At 29.5% G+C, this 21,712-nt stretch overlaps 2 protein-coding genes across 10 annotated transcripts in view; one reads left to right on the forward strand and one right to left on the reverse strand.

The window, feature by feature from the left end:
* Positions 1-1,479: 1,479 nt before the first annotated feature.
* On the forward strand, positions 1,480-6,945 carry LOC118180808 (uncharacterized). 3 transcript variants are annotated; one of them, XM_035349862.2, is made up of 2 exons: positions 1,480-1,521; positions 4,948-6,945. In XM_035349862.2, the coding sequence occupies exon 2, from the start codon at positions 5,084-5,086 to the stop codon at positions 6,638-6,640; it is 1,557 nt and encodes a 518-aa protein (XP_035205753.1). In that variant the 5' UTR covers positions 1,480-1,521; positions 4,948-5,083; the 3' UTR covers positions 6,641-6,945. The 3 variants fall into 3 exon arrangements, with proteins under 3 accessions (XP_035205753.1, XP_035205751.1, XP_035205752.1); XM_035349860.2 differs by having other exon boundaries at positions 1,489-2,042; XM_035349861.2 differs by having other exon boundaries at positions 1,489-1,720.
* Positions 6,946-9,231: 2,286 nt separating this feature from the next.
* LOC118180809 (ADP-ribose pyrophosphatase) overlaps positions 9,232-21,712 on the reverse strand; it is a 37,009-nt gene continuing 24,528 nt past the window's right edge. For 4 of the 7 annotated variants that reach the window (XM_085826831.1, XM_085826834.1, XM_085826830.1 and 1 more), the window contains 3 exons: positions 15,733-15,844; positions 12,985-13,116; positions 9,232-9,983 (listed from right to left, as the gene is read on the reverse strand). In XM_085826831.1, coding sequence (XP_085682957.1) covers positions 9,747-9,983; positions 12,985-13,116; positions 15,733-15,844 — 481 coding nt within the window. In that variant the 3' untranslated portion in view covers positions 9,232-9,746. Of the gene's footprint in view, positions 9,984-12,417; positions 12,524-12,984; positions 13,117-15,732; positions 15,845-21,712 lie in introns of those variants that run through there. The other 3 variants (XM_085826836.1, XM_085826833.1, XM_085826835.1) reach the window with 3 other exon arrangements.

Raw genomic sequence — 21,712 nt, forward strand, 5'->3', positions numbered from 1 at the left:
TTGTGCCTGAGATACAGCATTCATACTTTTCTGCACCAGCAAAATACCAGAGCTTTCAAGTGATTGAGGCATATCCATCTTCTTGTTATGTGTTATGGACATGACAGAACTATGATGCAACTGAGAAGGAATATTCTCATTATTTATCAATAATAATGTACCAGCATTTTTATGTGATTCTGACACACTGTTCATACCATTGTGGAGAACTGACATGCGAGAACTTTGATGTGACACAATATTTTCATTTTTCTGCAGTACTAAAATATCTGGACTTCCATGTGATTCAGACACAGCATTCTCATTCTTCAGTAATATTAAAGAGCCAGTGTTTCCACTTGATTGTAGTGCACCACTTGCACTGCTATGAGGTAAAGACATACGAGATCTTTGTGACTGAAGTATGGCCTTACTGTCCTGCAATATTAAAGTGCTGGGACTTTCATGTGATTGAGATATACAAACTGCACTGTTAGAAAATCCAGCCATGGCAGAATTTTGAAATATAAGGTTTGAATGAGAAATAGCATTTTCATTTTTTTGTAGTATTAAAACACCACTCTTTTTATGAGGCTGAGATACACTATCAATATTGTTAGGAAGTACAGATATGCCAGGTTTTAGATTTGATGTAGCATTCTCACATTTTTGCAGTATTAAAATGGCAGGGCTTTCATACGATTGCTGTATACCAATCTTATTATTGGAGACATTGAAAATGTGAGAACTTGGTTGTGACTGAGATACAGCAATTTCACTTTTCTGCAACATTAAAATGTCAGGAAGTTTAGAAGATTCAATTACATCATCTGGAATATTATTCATTACTGGGATGACACAATTTTCATTAGACTTGGGCACAAAATTACAAATATTAATAATTTGTTCACTGCAGATACTCATATTGTAAGCTAATTAGCTTCTCATCCGTAGCATTATTCAGCAATAAATTATTAACTATTAAAAATCAAATTGATTCCTAATGGTGCAGTCTTTAAATATGTACTCACCTGATATTTAAAAAAAAGAAAACAGAAAAGATTAATTATTATGACAAACAAAGTAGTTTTGAATTTCCTCATCGCTACATCACTATAACATCTAAATACAGTAAAAAATCAGCTTGCAACAACAAACACACACACGTGAAGAACACCAATTCCACGATAAACATTAGTTGCTTGCCGCCAGATTACTAACAAAACTTTTCTCAAACTTTCCTTCTTATTTCATTACTTTTCTTTCTTCCTATTTTCTGAACTTTTCCTTCTTATTGTATTAACCATAGAATTCAGAAGTTTATCAAATTTTATATTTAAACTGATATAGAAACAACAGAAATAGCTGATGAGTACAGTAAAAAGAGGATTTTTTTCTCAAAAGCGCAAATGGAGAAAAGTGAACGCAGCACATTTTGCCTTTGCTGCTAATTATTAGACTGCAAGAAACGGCAACACGTTTCATTTCATGGTTCGTTATTTGAAGCAAGAGAGAAATCTAAAGCCGTTAGATTTAGGGAATGTAAATAACTATGATGTGTGTTATATATATGTAATTAAAAAGTAAAATGAGTTATCGAAAGAATAACTCCAACAATTCGAGAATTTTCAATGTGTCGCAGATGCCCTCTTTAAATAAACGGATTGCGACCGGTTTTTGAAACATGCATGCCATTGATTATATTTACGTTTAAACGTTGTGCTGATATTAAAGGGTCAAGGTGATTTTTTTTTAAACAGTGTCTATATTAAAGGGTCAAGGTGAAATGTGGCTCGCTTCCATATACATTTCTTCTTGCAGCAATGTTTAGTCGTTAAGTCGTAATGCAGTTAATTTTGTGTTATTTATAGAACGCACTGTAGATGATCCGAGTAGAATTTTTTTTAATAAGAAGTTTGTGTATGTTATCAAGCTGTCAGGCGTCTTATCAAGCGTTGCTAACTGTGATAAGATGGCAAAAGTAAACGTATAGCTGATTCACCTGTTTTAATAATCAACGAATTTCCCTTTTAGAGTTCACTTCTGGTGCATATTTAAAACAGGTACTATTCTGTCGTTCTGGTTTTCAAGTCGTTATTTTCCGAAATTTCATTTCGCATAATTTTTATAAACTTTCCTTTTTTTTTGTAATTTTTTTGAATTTCAGACGGAAGATTATTTTGCCTTTAGAAATAGAAGTGGCATTTATACGTTGCATTATTTTAAAAAAGTGCACATGATTAGTAGTGCACTGTTTATAAGTAGATTTCAAAGTAATTGTCTAAAATTAAGGCTGTGAAAAAACATTTAGTATTTTCAGCTCTCTAGATGATCAATACTGTTAGTGCCCTGCATAAATTAAACTTAAATTGCAAATTAATTTAAAGCAAAATATATATTTTGTTGTCACTTCTGATAACAAGCTAATGCCCTCCCTGTGAAAATCAGTACTCTGTATTGTTTAGGCTTATAGCTGGCCCTAGGAAAGAATATCTCAGTGCCTGTACAATACTGAAAGAAGCATCTAGAAAAAGAGGAATTGAAACTGTGTAATTCTCCAGTGCTTAAAATATGTTGACTAATCACTGAACATCTATTATTAATAGTTAAATATTTATTATCTATTAAATAATTTACTATCTGTAATATTTAATATTTATTAAACTGTTGATAATGAAATTAATTTTTTCAACCTTAAAAACTTTACTTATTAACATGGTTTGCACTGTAGAAGTTTATTATTTATGGAGTATAACTGAATGACTAATAAATTAAACATTGAGTTGATATATTTATTCAGAATTTTCCATTTATATTAAAAGTGAAATAATAATTAAATTGGTGTAATTGCTAGTCCTCAAACTTGGGGCTGTGAAAAATTTTTTTAAGGCCACAAATTTAGTGAAGACTGCATAACAAAGGTCCAAACATTACAAAATACATATTCCTGAGACTTTGAGGCTGCAGTGTGGCTTGAGCACCTAAATTAGGGTCACAATCCTAAAACATTTTGGAACCACTGCCTTACGCTTCTCGGTGATTTCCTTTTTAACTTTCACCATAATCATCTTGCTTTTAATCTCTGACAGTTTTTCATGGTTGTTGGAGCTTGGTAATTGAGTATGCTATTGTACACCTGCATTTATGGCTGAAATGCCCTTTTTATATTCAAAATCTCGCATAATTTAAATGTAGGCAATTGATATTCAAGTTGATAGCAATTAAAATGACTCTTTTTATAATTTTAGACCAGGAATTTTTTCTTCCAATCATTTGGCTTTTCTATTGTGAACTGTGTTAATTATATACTCAGTTATCTGAAATTCAGCATACACACATACCATGTCTATAAATGTCTTTACCTAGAATTTATTTAAACTGTTGGTTGTAGACATAAACTTTGAGTACAAGAAGTATTTTAAATGATGCAAATATTCATATTTTGGCATTTTGAAATTAAAAACATTAATTTTATAAAAATTATGAAATATAATTTTTTAATATATCACCCCAGGCCTTGTACTTAATTTTATACTCATAAAAAATTAAATAACAAAAGGTAAAATAATAAAAAATAACCAAGATATTTGATATTAAAGATCATAGACCATACTCAGGGGCTGTACACAAATCGAAGAGTGAAATGTTTGCATTTGTATACAATTAAAAATAAAATCTAGTGAAGAAGAAAGGTTTATGAGAAAAGTATTCATCAATATAATTTTTTTTCAAAATGGAGATCTTATTCACAGAATCTCAAAACAAATTATGTTCTAAAAAACATTGGCAGGCCCATAGCCAACTATTATTATTATTTGCATTAATTAAAACAAAAATCTGGTTTAATAATTTTTTTGTGTAATTATGATAACAGAAATAAAACTGCAAGAAAGTACTAATGTATTTGTAGCATTTGAAAACTTACAAATCAGGTGTGAAAAGTCTTTCGACGTACCAAATATAACAAAATTATAAATTAAAGGCACTTGTGTAAAATTACAAGAAAAATATCATTGAATGACATTTAGGGGGGAAAAAACCAGTCTGGAATTATTCTAATTTATTTATTAACCAAACATTCAATATAAATTTAAAATGACATCAAATTTTCAAATTAAATATCTCGGTCAATTTTTGTTATACGGGAGAGCAACTTTTTGTGTTTATTTTTTTTTCTTTATAATGGTAAAAATATAAGTAGGAAGACCAGAAGAATGTCTAAAAAGTTAGATTCTGTAATTTTTACAAAATTGATTTCTTTAAATTTAGAAATGCCAAACATGAATATATCCGTCATTTAAAATACTTCTGTAATTGTAGTGGAAGTACATACTATACTTTCAGCTGCAGAAGATTATACTGTTCCAGTTACAAAAGTCAGTACTGAAGTACTGTAAGACCAACAGTTTTCAAGACGTATGACCAACAGTTGCGAAAATAAAGGCTGGATAAGGACTTTTGTAAAAACAGTGTGTATGAGGAAATGGGATTTGAAATAAAAGAAAAAAAATTAATAAAACAAGGCATTTAAATTATATTGAAATGATGATATATATTCATGATTTAATTCTCATATTATATCAACATCATTGTACATCATGTTTATATAACTTGAAAGTAAAGAATCTGCAATAGAAAATATCCATTACATCCAAGAAAATTTGAATCATTTGAATTTATTTTTTGATTTTTTAAGATTGTAAAAGTAATAACTATAGTTGGAATGGTATGTTTTAATAAAATAATTTATCAATCAAAAATAAAATTTTGTAAAACAAAATCTAAACAAATATTTTTTGAAAGAGAAATAAATTAATTATAAAATGAAAACTATATTTAGAAATTTAACAGTATTTTATATATTGATAAAATAATATAAAGAAAGTTTATATAATTTTAAATTTAGATATTAAAATTTTCAAAATATATTTTAAAATTAAAACTAGTATTTTCTTTTTCTAAACTTAGGTTCAGGATGAGTGAAGAAAATTAATCTGCTAATGGACTTTTTTAAAGATAAATGAATGTTGAGAGATATAATTATTTTATTAAAAGGGAATATTTATAAAAAAGGTAATATTTTAAATATAATGATGGAACTATCATGGAAGCACATCAGTTAACTACTGTCAATTGTGATTATATTACTGAAATACAAGGAAAGTTTAGTAATGTAAATTTTAAACGCCTTGAGAGAACTGATGGTCAGTTTATTACCAATCCTCAAATGAGGAATATTGACAATGATTCAAGAATTTTTGTAGAGACCCAAGTCAAAAGGACTTTGTTCAATACATGTTCCCGATTTGTATCAGAAGATGTAAATAAAAAATTATCCTATTTCTCTCAAGATGAAGATAAAGATGAAATTTATAAACTTGATGATCCACATGATTTGCTTGCTGGAGAAAAATATGTTATTCAGAATATAGGTCATGCAACACAGCTAATTCAAATTCTCAATTTTAATATTTTGACAGACCCAGTATTTAATAACTTGAGTCGAATCCTTTATCCAGAAAAAACAAAATCCCATCCTAACATTGAAAAGCTACCTAAAATTGATATTGTAATTATTTCACACAATCATCGGGATCATGTAGATAAAAGCTCAATGCAAAAACTATTGGAATACCATGAAAGAAAACAGTGGCCTCAACCACAAGTATTTGTACCTATGGGAGATAAAAAATTGTTTGAGAGTTTTGGATTTGAACACGCAGAAGAAGTTGAGTGGTATACAAAAATATCTGTAACTAAAGATATGAAAAGTACAGTGAATTTCGTTAGTATACCAGCAAATCATCGTTCTGGAAGATATGGTATTGATAATCACAAATCATTAGTTAGTGGATGGATAATAAACCCTGAGCAGGAAGATGTAATATTTAAATATTCTGGAGACACAAGATCTTTATCTGATGAAAATCAACTAGCAACTGATGCAGTACTTTGGAATGAAATAAAAAATAAAAATAGAAATAAAGAAGAACATGATAATAATATCAATATACCAGATATTATTTGTTTTGAACCTAGTGGTCCAAATTATACACGTTGTGACATGGATGTCACTCATCAGTCAACTTCATATAGTGCCCTTTTAAAATTCCTGGAAATTAAGAATCTTGCTGATTTGAGTGGAAAAAGTTGTCAGGAATTTTTGCAGAAAATTCAGACTATTATGATACATCATAATAAATTTGAACTTGGACCTGACAGATTTAATGAAGGTTTATTTATTTTGAAAAAATTACTTCAGTATTTAGAACTAGATGATGAAGAATTAAATAGAGAATTTATAAGGCAGAGGAATAAAACAGAGCATAATCTTGACAAGGAAATGTTAAGAAAAAGTACACCTTGTATAGCAAGGCCCCTTATTGCTAGTTTACAAAGTCCATCATCAATATTAATCCGTGCGAAAGATTTCATAATAACAGAAATTATAAATGTAACTAATAATCTAAAAGAGAAACACCACCTTGTAGAATACTTGATAAATAATACTGTATTTCCAAAGATTGGTGAGAGGTTGAATAATGAACAGATTGCAAGTTTAAAGTTTGATGTAAAAAGTGTAAAAAAATATAGATTGAAGAACAGAGATTCAATTCAAGAGGTGCAATCAACCAGTCCAGTGCTTGAAAAAAAAAAGTAATTTGTGAATGAGGTAAAGGATCGTCAAGTGCCATATGATATTTTATAAAACATATTGCTTGATTCCGTGTAATTCTGCACCAGAAATTCAGGCCCCTTAGCATTATCATTTATTTTTGCATATTAATCTTTGGTTTTCTGTTAAAAAATATTCTAAAGATGTGTTTTGTAAAACATTTTCAGTAAATTTCTCCTAATGCCAGAATTTTCAATTTCTTAGCAACCTAAAAATGGAAGTTTCAAGGAAAGATTCACTGATATAACAAAATGTGTATCCATTCATTAAAGTAATTTTTTTAATTGAAATTTTATTTTATGAAGCTAAATGAGAAAGCAGCTTGTTGTCTTTATTTTTCATCATATAAAGAAATGCAGATTCACCCATTTCATACAAAAATGTTTTGAAATTAAAAAAAAAATTAATTTGTTATATATAAATTATAATATTTGTAAAGGTCATACTGAATTTCAATAAGATATACCGTATTTGCTGGCATATAAGACGCACTTTTTTCTTTGAAAATAGGTCTGAAAAATGGGGTGCGTCTTATACGTTGATACTCAATTTTTGATTACATTCATTTCTGGAAATTTCTTCTATTCAGAGCTATGCAATTTTTTTCCATGTTTCCTTGCTGAATATTACAGTTACATAGAGTTTAGTAAATGCACATGTGCTGTCATCGACGATCACAGCTGGGTTCATTTAAACTTTCTAATTTTTGCGAACAACTTTAAGTGTGTGAAATTTCTACCGTTCGGTTTTCTTAAATTTCTTGGCAAGTTATGGCTCAAAAACAAAGTCAACATTGCTATAACATAACATGCAAGCTGGATGCAGTCTTCAAATTTTGAGGTTATACCATCAGGAACAAGGGAAGAGGCCTAGCATTTTGCAAGTTTGTGAATGGGTCAAAGTTTCTCTGTGAAAACAGAGACATTGGCTAACTCATTTAAGAAGTGTGGCATTAATAATGTACTGGATGGTACAGAGGACAGTTTCTTGTATGAGGACTCAGATGGTGATTTAGAAGAGATTTCAAGTGACTCTTCATTTAGCTCTGGTGATGAGGGTTTAGGTTTTGACGAAGAAAATTAAAAGCTCTTCTTTCCCAGATATATTGGGTATTTGCAGAAAGTATTACTTTGTATTTTACTGTAAATGCATAATAATGATCAGTAATAAAATTTTATCCTTCAAAAATGTGTATACAAAAGGGGGTGCGTCTTATATGCCAGCAAATATGGTAATTTTTGTTCAATGACCACTTGCAAACGGCATGCAGCCTGCATCTCTTAAGAGTAAATAAAATATTAATAAATAATATTTTATTTAATAAAATATTAATTTATCTTATAATTTTAGATGAAGATATAGCTAATGCATTAAAAAATGTAGCATTTCATATTCTGTGGAATGCTTTTATATTTTATTTCAATTGATAATTGGCAGTAAATGTTTGTAGAACCAAAAAAGCTGAATTGTAAGGTTGCAGTTGTCAAACATTGTGTAAAAACCGTGCCATTAACACTAGTAGTAACAAATCTGCACATAATTGGCCCGGTTATTATATACTGTGCCACTGCCTACTCAGCAATTCAATCCATATGTGTGTTCAATGCTGTTACCCATATTCAACTGTGTTCATAGTTCTGCATTAATATATATTTTCAATTTATTTATTAACTGTTCATATGTTTAGATATGTCCTCTTACATTAGCTTAGGCAGCACTAGCTGCAATTCAACTTTATTCATACAGCACTGTTACAATTTTGTCTTTCCCTGATGGTTCAAAGTGATGCATCTTCCAGTGAGTTAGCACCTAAACCTTGCATGGTTAAAACCTGGATAATCTTCTTCAGTTTTGAAAAAAAGAAAAAAAAATCTTGCAACAATTTAAATTTAACAGAAATCAGTTAAAGGAACTTTTGTATATTAATGCATCACTTCACTGTGGATGTACCAGACCATATTTACCAATAAATGGAGCGTTTCACATTAAAATATTTACATTTTTACAATATGGGTTTTAGCAGTAAACATCTCATATAGGAACTGCACATATAAACACAGACCTGATTGATTTATAGATACATTTTTAATGAAATTTAGCAGTTCCAAGTTAAGAAGACAGAAGGTGGGATTTGATGATCTGCTTTAGTTATTTGATGTAAAGCCAAGTTAATTTGACATCTAGAATAACACCTAAGTACTTTATATGAACTGCATCAGAGAAAGTAACCGTTAATACTAATGAAATAGAATATTTTCATCAAAAAGAATATTAGCAAAGATTAAATTTCAGAAAATCACAAATGTTAACAAATGCATTCATATTTATACTAAAGCCATTTAAAATTATAATTGTAAGTGATTTTAAAATAAATATGAATGCACAATTCATGATATGGTTATTCTGAACCCCAAACCACATGGATTGTTTTTCATATCATTACTAAAAGTATCCAAAGTTATATCTTTTAATTCACAATACATATATAAACCTATTCCCTTCAATAGAAAATAAGTTAATATGGATAATCTGCATGAGATATTGTAAAAACAGTACACAATATAATAATGAGACAATTTGTTAAAATGTATATGTTTATTTATAAAAAAAGTTCGGCAGATTTAAAATGACACTGTAATAAATACCTTTGTATTTATTACAAACATATCATACAGCATGTAACATTATATGAAGCCAGCTAAAATAGGCATGGGCCTTCTTTACAGATGACACACATCACGTGCATAGAATGTTAATCTAATTCACAATTTATGATTACTTACCAATTTAATAACTGAGGACATTCATTGAATTAAAAAAAAAAAAAATTCTGTTCTCCCTAAACTCTTGCTTAGGACAGATTTTTAACACTAAATCATCATACATCATTTCATATTATATTTTCAAATAAAAAGCATAATTAATATATTTTCCCATTTTAACCATTAGTAGATTTCTTTACAGATATATTTGTTATATCATTTTGTTCATCATCTGATTTTGTACAGCAGTTTGCCCCCCTTTTTTTTCATTGAAAATTCATCAGAATTTACAAGCAATGTTGCCATTGGCAGCAGTAAGTGAATTAAAATTAATTCAAGTTAGCTTTCAAATGCATTTCAAATACACCTCTAATAATGTCATTATGTGTAGGATATATTTTCATATCTTCTACTATATCAATCCATTTAGCATCTGCAGCATCATCCCGAGCATCAAGAACTATATTTTCAGTTCTTTTTCCAGTTTCATCATGAAAATTATAAGCAGTGGTCTCAATCCAGGCATTATCAGTATTTCGTGGATCATCAACATATCCTTTATAAACCTACCAAAAAATAAATAAATATTTTTGATAACTGAATATCATAACTAATTTACATTGATGTGCAATTATTTCAAATTTTAAAAATCATGAACTTTAAAAAAATAGCAATTATGCAATTTATTTTTTTACCCAATTTATTTTCCAATATAATTTATTTTTTTTATTATATATTTCATATTTTGTAAAACTTTAATGAATTTTTGAATAACATACTCAAAGATATGAAAGTGAGCTGTGGCAACACTGTGGAGAATAAAACATTTTTATCTCCAGTGTGTGAAACTCTGTATGGAAAATTCTAAAGATGCTGTTTTTAAATATCTGGTGATTATAATGTTGAATTGAATTTTATGTAGCACAAGTCTAAAGATCATGATATTTAATAAATAAAGTTAACATACAAAACATTAATAATAAAAAGACAAAACATTTTTTCTAGCCATCTTATTATGAAAACTAAACACTGATATGATGAACTGAGAATTGATTACAAAGAGCATATTAGTGCTGTCTGCATAAAGTGAGAGGTGCCTCTGTGGGAGACTTTCAAAGGTAAACTGGCTCACGTTCACATTACACATAATCACACTCGCATTATCCATATTGCAATTCATATCCAAATAGCTTTTAATCTAATATTTAGAATATCTTAAATTAAAGAATAAGTTATATAACTGTCTTCACTTAAACACATTCCAGAAGCATACTGTTTCAAGGATTTGAAGTAACGACCTGTTTGCAAGAATCATCTTCATTTTGCAAAGACTAATACCTCTTCAGAATTCATTGGATCACCTGCAAACTAAAGCTTGGGAAGGGGGGGGGAGGAGGAAATTCCAAATTCATCACATAAACATTCAAGATACTGGCATTTAATTAGTCCATTCTTAATGTCATAAAATTTTAAAACATGAAAATGCTCAAATAATTTTCATAGTACTTCAAAATTAAATGTCAACGAGACAAATATGAACTTGTTTAACAGGTGCTGGCAGTAAGGTTTTCTTCACATACAGCACTAATGAGCATTTCCTTTGTATGAAACACTAGAAGATTTTTGTGGGAAGTATTACTCAGGAATCTCAAAACTTTGAAAGTGACCTACATATGCTCAGACCATGAAAAATATTAACAGAGTTCTACACAAATATGTAGTGAAATGAATATTCAATATAAGAACATCTGCATATCCCCATAAATGAAAAATATCTCATAAATAAACTAAAAATTCTGCTATTATGCTGAATGTTAATGATTTTAAAGTTAGTTACGGATAACTGGCATGTGTTTAGAACAGCCACATAATCACATTTCAGGTTATTCAGCAGATTCAGAAATCAGTATCAATGAATAGAACCAGATTATTTGATTACGAAGAGCATATTAGAGCTGTCTTCATAAAGGAAGGGATGTCTTTGTGGAGAACATTCTAAGGAAAACTGTCTCACATACTGAAACAGTCCAACACAGAGTGAAAATTTCTTACAATATGAATAACACAAAGCCTGGCTGATAGAGCAATTTTTATACTCCTTTGGGGAATGTAATATCAAGATTGTTTATGCAACTGTCACCAACAGAGTAAAAAAAAAAAAAAAAACTGGTGCTTTCAGATGAACTTATTTGTTTTTTCATACATTATTCCCAACAACAGGAGCTTTCAGTCTGCACTGGACTGCTGTAGAATACAAGACGACTTAAAAGGTAGTTTTACTATCATGCCCATAATGCTAGTTATGCAGTTATATATAAGTGCTTTAAAAATTTCCCTTACTTTAATTGCATTTACTTTAAAGTTTCTGCAGTTAATGAACTTTGCTTTTCAGACTCAAACTTAGCATTTTTGAAATTAACTAAAGAATAATTTTCACTATTTGCAATATACTTTTTCCTGCAGAAGTTATGATTCTTAAGTGTTATTAGTGTACTTAAATGTATGTATACCAGTGATAATGAGAATGAAATCCAAATTCCATTAAAAATTTTTTATTTTTTTATTTTTGCTTAACCAGCCACCAGTTTTTAAGGGAAAAAATACAGAGGTGGTAAAAAATTGAAACAGAGATTATTATGCTTCTGTGTTCAAACTATAATGGCACACATGAATTAAAACTACTTGTCATTAGAAATTAAAATTAGTTTGTAAATCTGTCTAAAAGGGGGCAGTACATATTCAGTGACATAGATAAACTAACAAAGCTAAGTTTGACTACCTTGAATATATACTGCCCCCCTTTAGGTAGATTTATAAACTAATTGGGGGGGTAAAATAATCTCAAGGTAATGAATGGACTTGAAGTGGAAGACAAATTATTTTTATTAAATTTTTATCCAAACATTTTTGATTTTTTTTTTATATTTTAAATTGTAGAAATATAGTTATAGTCATTTTATGCAATACATTGCTGAAATTAAATTTTAAATATTAATTTACCTTGAATTTTCTTTCTTTTCTTCTGGGACAGCATATGTAAGCAAATTTTGAAAATGGGCTGCATAATTCATAGAATAAATATGAAAACATAGCCAGATATGCTTTTCTAATCATAGAAATAAAATATACATTGATTTTTTTACATAATATACAAGATTTTAATTAAAAGAATAATGCACTGGATTTATTAAATTATAGCAAAGCACACTAAGACTATCTGCCTAACCTGATAGATTGCTTGTTATGGACTTTTAAATGGAGACTGGCTTCCATTTATAAATTTTGAATGCATAAATGAAATTTAAACCTGGAGTCAAAATTACCAGGATTTATCTAGTAAACCACAACTTGATCCATTAAAATTGTTGCAAATCTAAAAGAACATACACATTTATTTTTCATTCTGGCTACAGTAAGTACACTTTAATTCAGACCAGACATCTTTGATAATGATTATACTAAACCCATTAAAGAAAAAAGAATACTCCGATGAATAATAAAAAAGAACATGTAACTTCCCTATCTTTTATAAAAAGGAAAATAAGAAATGGATTAAACAAATCATACTTGTTTGCCTGTTTTAAAGAAATCAGTAATAGCTCTTTTAGCTTCTTCAGATAGTTTTTCAAAGTTAATTGCCTCTTCTAAAAGTTCACGCAACACAGCTGTAGAACTAGCTTCATTTGGATCTTTAAAACCCTTTAAAACAAATTTTATGCAATTAAAAAATAAAAAAATAAAAAAAAAAAAAAAAAAGCACAAATTTTAACATAATTTTTAAGCATACATTTTTATTAACATTTTTAAATAATCAAGAAAACTAAATAATATTCCAAGTTAAACATCCAAATGTGTTATTTACTGATATTTCTAATCCTAATGCTAATTAAACTGATATTTCTAATCTTAATCTTAACAAATAGATTAAATTAATACTTTAAAACGACAACAAAATTAAATGAAAAATTGAAAAAATTACACATATTCTATAGAAACTAGCAAAGAAATTTGACCATTTTGTAAAAAGAAAACATATCTATCTAATAGACCATATATTTACCTTTGGCATTAAAAACAAATCAAAACCTCCTAGTAAGAAACACAAACAAGTCATGGATTGTGAGTACTTAGATGTTGTGCCACTCAATTTCCTTTTGAAATATGGGAAAAAGGCAGGCAAGAAAACAGAACAGGTCATAGTTCCAAAACAGGCCACAGTGGCTCAAGCCTGGTGATTGTATGAAGTCTGAAAATTGTTAATATCATTTTTTTGCACCTCAAACTGGGCATTTCCAATTCCATGTATTATGACATTATCATCTTGAAGAGCAAGAACTGCATTCTTCCTTTCAAAATGATAATAGGGCCTGATTACTATTCAAGCATGTTGGAACATTCACCATACAGCTCACAGAAGACAGTCTAGATCAGGGGTTCTCATGCAGGGAAAATTTCATAATTTCAGAAGAAAAATGTGGTTAGACTTTTGATTTGGTTCATTTAAGTATGGCAAAGCACTCAAGGGCTATGTTGCTATGATCAGCCTTTTATTTAGTTGTTAAGTATTTAGTTTATGAATATAAAAAACTACTTTTATTTAAATTTTAATATTTACCAACATACAATATTTTTTTTGTTTAGTTCATAAAACAGATTAGATCTAAATGTAAATAAATATATACAAATATTTTTCGAGTTTTGAAAAGAAGGGTGAGGGAATGACCTGGCAATAACGAAAGGGGTACATGGAGTGAAAAATTTTTTAATCTACTGGTCTAGATTGTATGCTTCTGTTAGTACATTCCAAGCCACACATGTTCTGACAGGCAGAATATATCACCAGAGGATATGATACATGCTTATCTTTACATGCTCTGTAGTCAAATGAATCAGCTTTCAACATAATATAGAAAATGCTTTATATCCTCTACCAGTTATTTTATTCATAACCGTAATATCAAATAACCAAAATCAAGTTTCAGAACTACTTAGCTTAAAGACAAGTATGTTAAAGGTTTCCTATTTTTTATATAAGTTTTCAGACGTTATTCTTATTTCATTAAACAGATCATATCAGCATCTAATTTAATTACAAGTTCCTGATCAAAATTTGGTTAGAGTAGAGAGAAGGGTACCTCTTGCATTATCATGAAGTTGTTGTTTCATTTATCGCCAAGTTGTTGTTTCATTTATCGCCAAGTTATTGTTTCATTTATGGTAGCCTGAGTAGTTGAATACTGTGGAAATCCTATTATGACGTAACCGGTTGCATGATTGCGGTAAATTCGTAAAGGCTTGTATGTGTGTGTTAGTTAGGAAGTATATTGCTTGTTTCGTAGTTTAGATGGTAAAATTGCTGAATGTGGTAAAATTAATTTGAAGTTTCTGTATGATTTGGGGAAAAGAGTATTACTTGACTGATGTGTAAATGAAGGTTTACTTAGTAGCCATTATTAAGTTTCCTGTTTGTAGGAAGGAAATGCATATGGTCAAATGATAAACGGCGCTATGGAGGATATTTTTTACTCTTATTTTGTGAATTTAAGGTGGCAATGCCAGTATACAGATAATTTTAGAAAGTTTTGGAATGCTGTTAAGGAATTTTGTTTGACTAAAGACATGCTAATTTGTAAATAAGGTAAGTGGATATTTCATTTGTGTAGTGCAGAGACGAATTTCCTTTTTTATGTTTTGGCTGCTCCTTTGACTTTTTGAGTGAATATAATTCAATGTGTACATGGGCAAAGTCCAGGAAGTGTGCAATGCCTAGTTTGTGAAATTCTCTGATATTTTTTTTTAAAGTGAAAATAAGTTGATGTGTACATGGTTAAAGTTAAGGAAGTGTGCAATGCCAAGTTTGTGCAACTCTCTGATGTTTTTTTAAGTGAAAATAGGTCATTTTGTACATGGATACCAAGTTTAAGCATTTCTTTGTCTTGTTATTTTGGCTTTGTGTAGTGTAGATTTTTGGTTCAAAAAACAAAATAACAAGTCAAAAAATTGCACAAACTTGGTATTCCATGTACTGCCAAGAATCACCAATATTCGCCAAGAGGTAGCCGTAAATATATTTTTACCCAAAATTCTTTGAAAAAATGAAGTCTGCAATATATTTAAATCAAGTTAGTTACAGACCAGGTTTTTAATATGGTTCAGCATTAGTTGTTAATGCAAGATTGTCAATTTATTTTTAGAAGTGATATCTATATATCTATCTCTATATATTAGAAATTGTAGAAAGCTCGCCAAAAAGTTACCAGGAGCTGTATACACACACACTTTACAAAAAAAATTGCATAATCATTGAAAACTCACTCCAGGAATAGCCCATTCTCCACAGTCTTTCCTCTGAATGGCAATAAACTGCAATATTGGAAGACCACTTTTTGATTTGATTATGCTGGAATCAGATGATACCCGTTTCCACCTTCAAAAGAAAAAAAAATAATGGTTTGGTTCATTTATGCATTACAACAGGTTAATAGTTTAATTAATTTAGCTTCATTAAGTTAAAATATAACCTTTCAACAAATGATCATTTATTACTTGGTAAATTTGATATATATATATTCCAATCCAATATTCACTCAACAGATAAATTGACACAAAACTAAAATTGAAAACTAATCATAATAAGCCAACAAAACAATGCAACATTATGTATTACAATCATAATTACAATACATCACATGACCCCTGCCCTCCAAGGTGACTTTTTAAGAGACCAAAATATGAAAAAAATGTATTGCTACACATACGATATTTGAGCATGTTCATAATCATATTCTACTTTTCTATCACACATGTGTTTAGCAGTAAGCTATATATCAGGGGTAGCCACAGTGCAGCTTGTGAGGTGTGTGTGTCTCTTATGCAAATAAAATACTACAGTCCAAAGTCCGGACTGGTCGGGACTTAGGCAATTCTGGAGTTTTCTGGATAATAGATCATGAATTTAAATCTGGTAAGATGGCATGCAGAAATTATACAATTAAAAATATGAAATTGTAATTTATGAAATAAAGAACAATTATGATCTAAAGGATATCAAAATTTACAAAAGAAAGCTTGATATTTATTTGTTTACTTTATTAAACATTTCTTTCAATGTAAGTTGTTTAAGATGCTTCCACAAAAAATTCAAAAAGTTCCTTTTTCTTTTTTCTTGTGTCATATACAGCGGACTTTCCAATGCCATATAATAATTTTGAGATGGATATGCCTTTATCCATTTTTTCCAGCAATTCCACTTTTTGTTTAATGGACATCGAAACATGCTTTCACTTAGTAGATCCTTTGGCAACTCCAGAATTGGAAACTCTTTTTGACATAATCAAAAGTTCAAGCTTCCTTTTTATAAAATTTACATAATAATAACAGTCTTCAAAAAATAATAAGCTGGATCAAATTAGAAGATCAGGGAGCAGCGCAGTCTGCTACATTAATTGAAATGCCTTAGAATCAGTAAAGATAATTTTAGCCTAATGTAATAGCATCCATTATACATTACTGGCTGTGTATCACAAGATTGGCGATGAAAGCCAAGTTGTTTTGCTAAATTTTGTCTTGCTCCTATTGCGTACTGAATTAAGCCTGAATTGTATTAGTTTAGTTATTTACTATACCTACATTTATTTCTTGCACATGCTTCAAACTAATCCGAGTCCTGAATAAGTAAACTCCCACATATACTTAAGGCTTTATCTAGGGCCGGTGCTCAATACCGCCTGGTGCAGTCTCTAAGGGTCCTAAATTCTGCTACAAAGTGCTTTCCTAAGTTCTAAATTTTCACCGTGCCTAAACTTTGGACCCCAGTGCTTTTCCTACATCATAAATACTTCTCATCCCTTAATTTTGCCACTCGGTGCTTCCCCAAATTCCAAAAATTTCGTCCTCTAAATCCTGCCGTCCAATGACGACATATTCTGCCGCCGCTTCAGGGTTTATGGTGAATAACATATCAGTTATTCTTAATTAAAATAGCACTAAATGTAATCTTTTGGCCTATGAGTTTCATTAACAAAATCTATTTTTAGCATATGAAAAGGAGTTTTTGTTGAATTTTTTCTCGTCAACATTTTTTTAGAGCATTTAAAAATCTATAATGATCGCCAAGCGTAATGTTAGCATAAAAGGTTGCCATACTCTTGTTATTCAATTACTAATATAAAAAAAGTTTAGACATCACAGCATGAGTTATTACTGAAGCTGTCATGTATTGATAAACATGGGGTGATGAAAGCAAAATATAATAAATAATGACTCGCCAGGTTGGTGTCAGGGATATAAAATAGGTGAATCTTTCGGTTTGAGATGCATGCCAAGTAGATACTCAGCTACGGAGCCAAATAATTAATCTCACAAATTTATGCTTACATGATTGTTTTTCCATAACGAGGTATTTTATTTAGTGCCTAAGTGAAATTAAGAAACGGAATAAAATCTCCACATGTTTTATTATGGAAGAAAAAATCAAATGCGCATGAGTAAAGCATTAATGAAAAAAATAAAATGTTTGTGCCTTTGAGGTCCGGATTTTAGATCATTCCAGTCCGGATTTCGGACTTTGTACCGTATATGTATCAAATAACCAAAAGAAAGCAATAAATTTTATTTCATTTATTTTTATAAAATTAGCAAACTTTAACTGATTTATGTTGAAACAAAATTATTTTATGTAATTTCTTGTTAAGAAACTTAATAATGTTATTCAAAAAGATAAAAATAAAATAAAAATACTGTACTGATTCTATCATACAATTCTGTAAAGAAAAAATTAGATTTGCTTGCAGATGCTTTACAGGAACAGTCTGCCGAATTTCTGAATCATTATTATTAATGAAAAATAGATTTGGAGTGTTTTGTTAAGTTGAAAAAAAAATGCATATAATTCATCAGAAACTTTTAACATGATACAGAATTTGATACAAGTTAAAAATAATTTCAAAGTTGATTCGATATACGAATGGATGAGAAATTTATGGCAGCTGGAAGCTTTGGAAATTTCTAATAAATCTGATGATAGTCACAACTTAGAAAATGATGTCACCTTTAGAAACTTTTGAAAATCTTTAAAATCTGAGGACACTAGATATATGGCTTATTTGCCATGGAATGAGCCTGCAGGTTTATTACAGGATCATTTTGAAATAGCAGAAAATGATTTGAATGGCTGTGGTGCAGATTTAAGAAGAATCCAAAGTTTCAAAAACATTAAAAAGCTACATAATTTCTTCCAAAGAATGTAAAATTCTCCTTCTTCAGCTAATCAAGAAAAAGTAAATTATGATCCAGTAGTTGAAAACACTGTTAAAAGACCTGGAACGATTTACCACAACTCACATTAGTGTTAGTAAATCTTGTACATATGTAAACAGAAATTTTTTGTTCTTCTACTTTTATTTCTTCTGACAACCGGCAAGTCACATATCAACCAGCAACATGTGACTGTTGCAGGCCAATGTCATTTTCCATTCATCAAACCTGCAACATCAATTCTAAAAATGAATTTATTTAAATAACTCAAGTACCTGCAGTTAAATTTCTACAAATTTTGCCTCAGATTAATCTCAATTTTGGAAAGAATTCACGTCACATGACCAAGAAATCACAAGTTTCATCATTCTGCATATCCAAAAGACTGTGTAAATAGTGTACATACAAATTAGAGACTGAATTTCAAGACTTTAGACTCGAGAGCTCAATCCAATCGCTGATAAGAACTTTAAGAATCACGAACTTAGCTTTGAATGCTTGACTTTGCCAAAATAACAGCACCACCTCTGGGTGTAATGGCCTTAGAACAATAAACTAAATTGACTAGTAAAAACTCACAGTAATTGAAGCTAGTAGCAAAGTGATGACCCGTGATTACAAAGCTGTGACAGATGGGCATTTACAAGATGGTATCATGGAAGAATAAGAGTATTTAAAAACTGAAAAAGTGTACATTTTACTGCATCAAACTGTATTTAAAGAAAATAAAGACACCACAAAACTTCATATTGTTTTTGACGCATCATCGCATGTCAAAATTAAACTATCATTGAGTGATTGTTTAGAATCAGACAGTTCTTTCTATATGAAACCTGTTTTACTACTTTTAAGATACATAGACTTGTGGCTTCTGGAAAATCTAGTTACGACTCTCGAATGTTCTTGAACATGTGGCTCTGACTGACATGAAGTTTTAGTTACCCCTGCTATATACCATTACTTTCAGTTGAAAATTTCTTGATTCAAAATCAAAAGCATCCCTTTATGGTGAAAATGGCACTCTTTTAGAAATGGACATGCTTTCATTTACAACCTCTTGCAGTAATAATAAAGATTTATTATAATTAAACATTAACTCCATGTACAGTATATCTATCATTATCTAGTTGAAAGATATTTCCATATTGTTTATCAAGAGAAGTTGCTCCTTTTATTTATCTTAAAGATTTACGAATCACTTTCATAATCTGAAGGTTATAAAGACAAATAATAAAGAAATCATTGTACAATCAAGAAAATAAATATTTCGTACATATTGTTTTTTTAAAGTAATCATGATCCGAAATTTAAATTCATATTTTGGCTATAAATCTATTCCCTTAAATAAATTGTTTGTTAAAGATTCACTATAATAATAACCACTTTTTCTCTTACTAATCCATATACTTTTAAGAAGAGTTTCCACACAGTAGAAATCAGATAAGATGGTCAATCATAAGCAGTTTTCAACTGTAAAACAACTAATGAAAATTCTGAAGACTCAAAAGGGTACACAAATTTTTTTGCCCACAAAATCTGGTTCCATTATACTATATGTATCTTTATAAAATATAATTATAATAGTAAGTTTCAAAAATATGTACATTAAATTTTTATTTTCTTCAAAGAAAATAAACATTTTGAATTTCAGTCAATTGATAAATACTTTGATTACAAAACTAATCATGTATGCTACTATGGGAATTCTCTCTTGATTCCAAGCGGAAAATTTTGAAAGATATCACGTGGTTCTGAAGTTGATACAGCTGATGTAGAACAATAATGCACAAGCTACATCAGCTAATTAGACAATAAAATCACCGAGTCATATGATAATGTATATTAAGGAGGTTCCTTCTACATATGAATTAATTCTATACAGGTTACAAAATGCAGACTGAGCTAATTATTAATTAATTACAGTACATATTGCAATTATGCAATCTCACTATTTTTTAATGCTCTTTGTGGTTAAGGTGTTTACTATGTATTCTATTGATTTTAATAAACTTAACTATGCAATACGCACATATCTGTTAACTACAGAACTGTACACTTCAAAGAACGGCATCAAGTTATAAGCAATGTTACAAATTTTGTAGATAGATAGATAATTTTAGGAAAATTATTTCATTTTTCTGTTTAATGTAACATGATAAGCTTGAGAAAAACAATGCTCTGCCAAAAAAATATGAGTACAGGGGCAAGTCTGTTTAATATTTAGTAAATGGGTATCTTGCTAATTTGGCGAAATATTGCCAAGCTGGCAACAGTTTAGGCAAGATATTGCCAGATGTGGTGACATTTTTGTTTGGTATAACTGCAATGGATATTGTAAATGAGTAACTGCAATTCCCCAGGCAGCATACATTCGTAAATTGCACGAGAAAAATACGTGCAATTTACGAATGGCCTTTCATATAAAAAACGTTCAAGTTGAACGTAAAAATATCATAAAAAGTGTCCAGTGGCAATTACTAAATATTTACGTATATTTTTACGTTATACTATACGTAACTTTTACGTAAAATTTAGGTATATTTACGCGAGAGACTACTGTTTATTCGCAACTTTTACGTATAATATACATAAATTTCAGGGATTTACGTATATTTTTAGTAAACATTTACGTATATTTATTGCATATACGTAAATCTTAATTTTTTGCTTCATGTATGCGTATATATTTAGTAAAAATTTATGTAAATTTCCCCAATTTTTTACTGTATATAAACGTATATATTAGGTAAAAATTAAGGTAGATGTCCCTGTATTTTACGGTACAAAAACGTATATATTTGATAGAAATTAACGTATATATTTCCCGTAATTTACGGTACAAAAACGTATATATTTGATAGTAATTGACCTAAATCTTCCCTATGTTTTCTTTGCATATGCGAATGACTGGTAAAAATTTAATCCAATGTATTCTCCACTTTACTGTGTATAAATGCATATTTTTTGGTAAAAAATTTGCATAAATCTCCAATTACCTTTTCACTGCATTTTTCATAAAATGTACTTATTTTAATCTCAT

Source organism: Stegodyphus dumicola, chromosome 11, assembly GCF_044657685.1.
Source record: "Stegodyphus dumicola isolate Sdum_Otavi_A_Nest chromosome 11, ASM4465768v1".
In the NCBI taxonomy this organism is placed as follows: Eukaryota; Metazoa; Arthropoda; class Arachnida; order Araneae; family Eresidae; genus Stegodyphus; species Stegodyphus dumicola.

What these genes read in the sequence shown, in the direction of transcription:
- LOC118180808 (XM_035349862.2), top strand. Translation starts at nt 5,084, where the DNA reads ATGGAAGCACATCAGTTAACTACTGTCAATTGTGATTATATTACTGAA.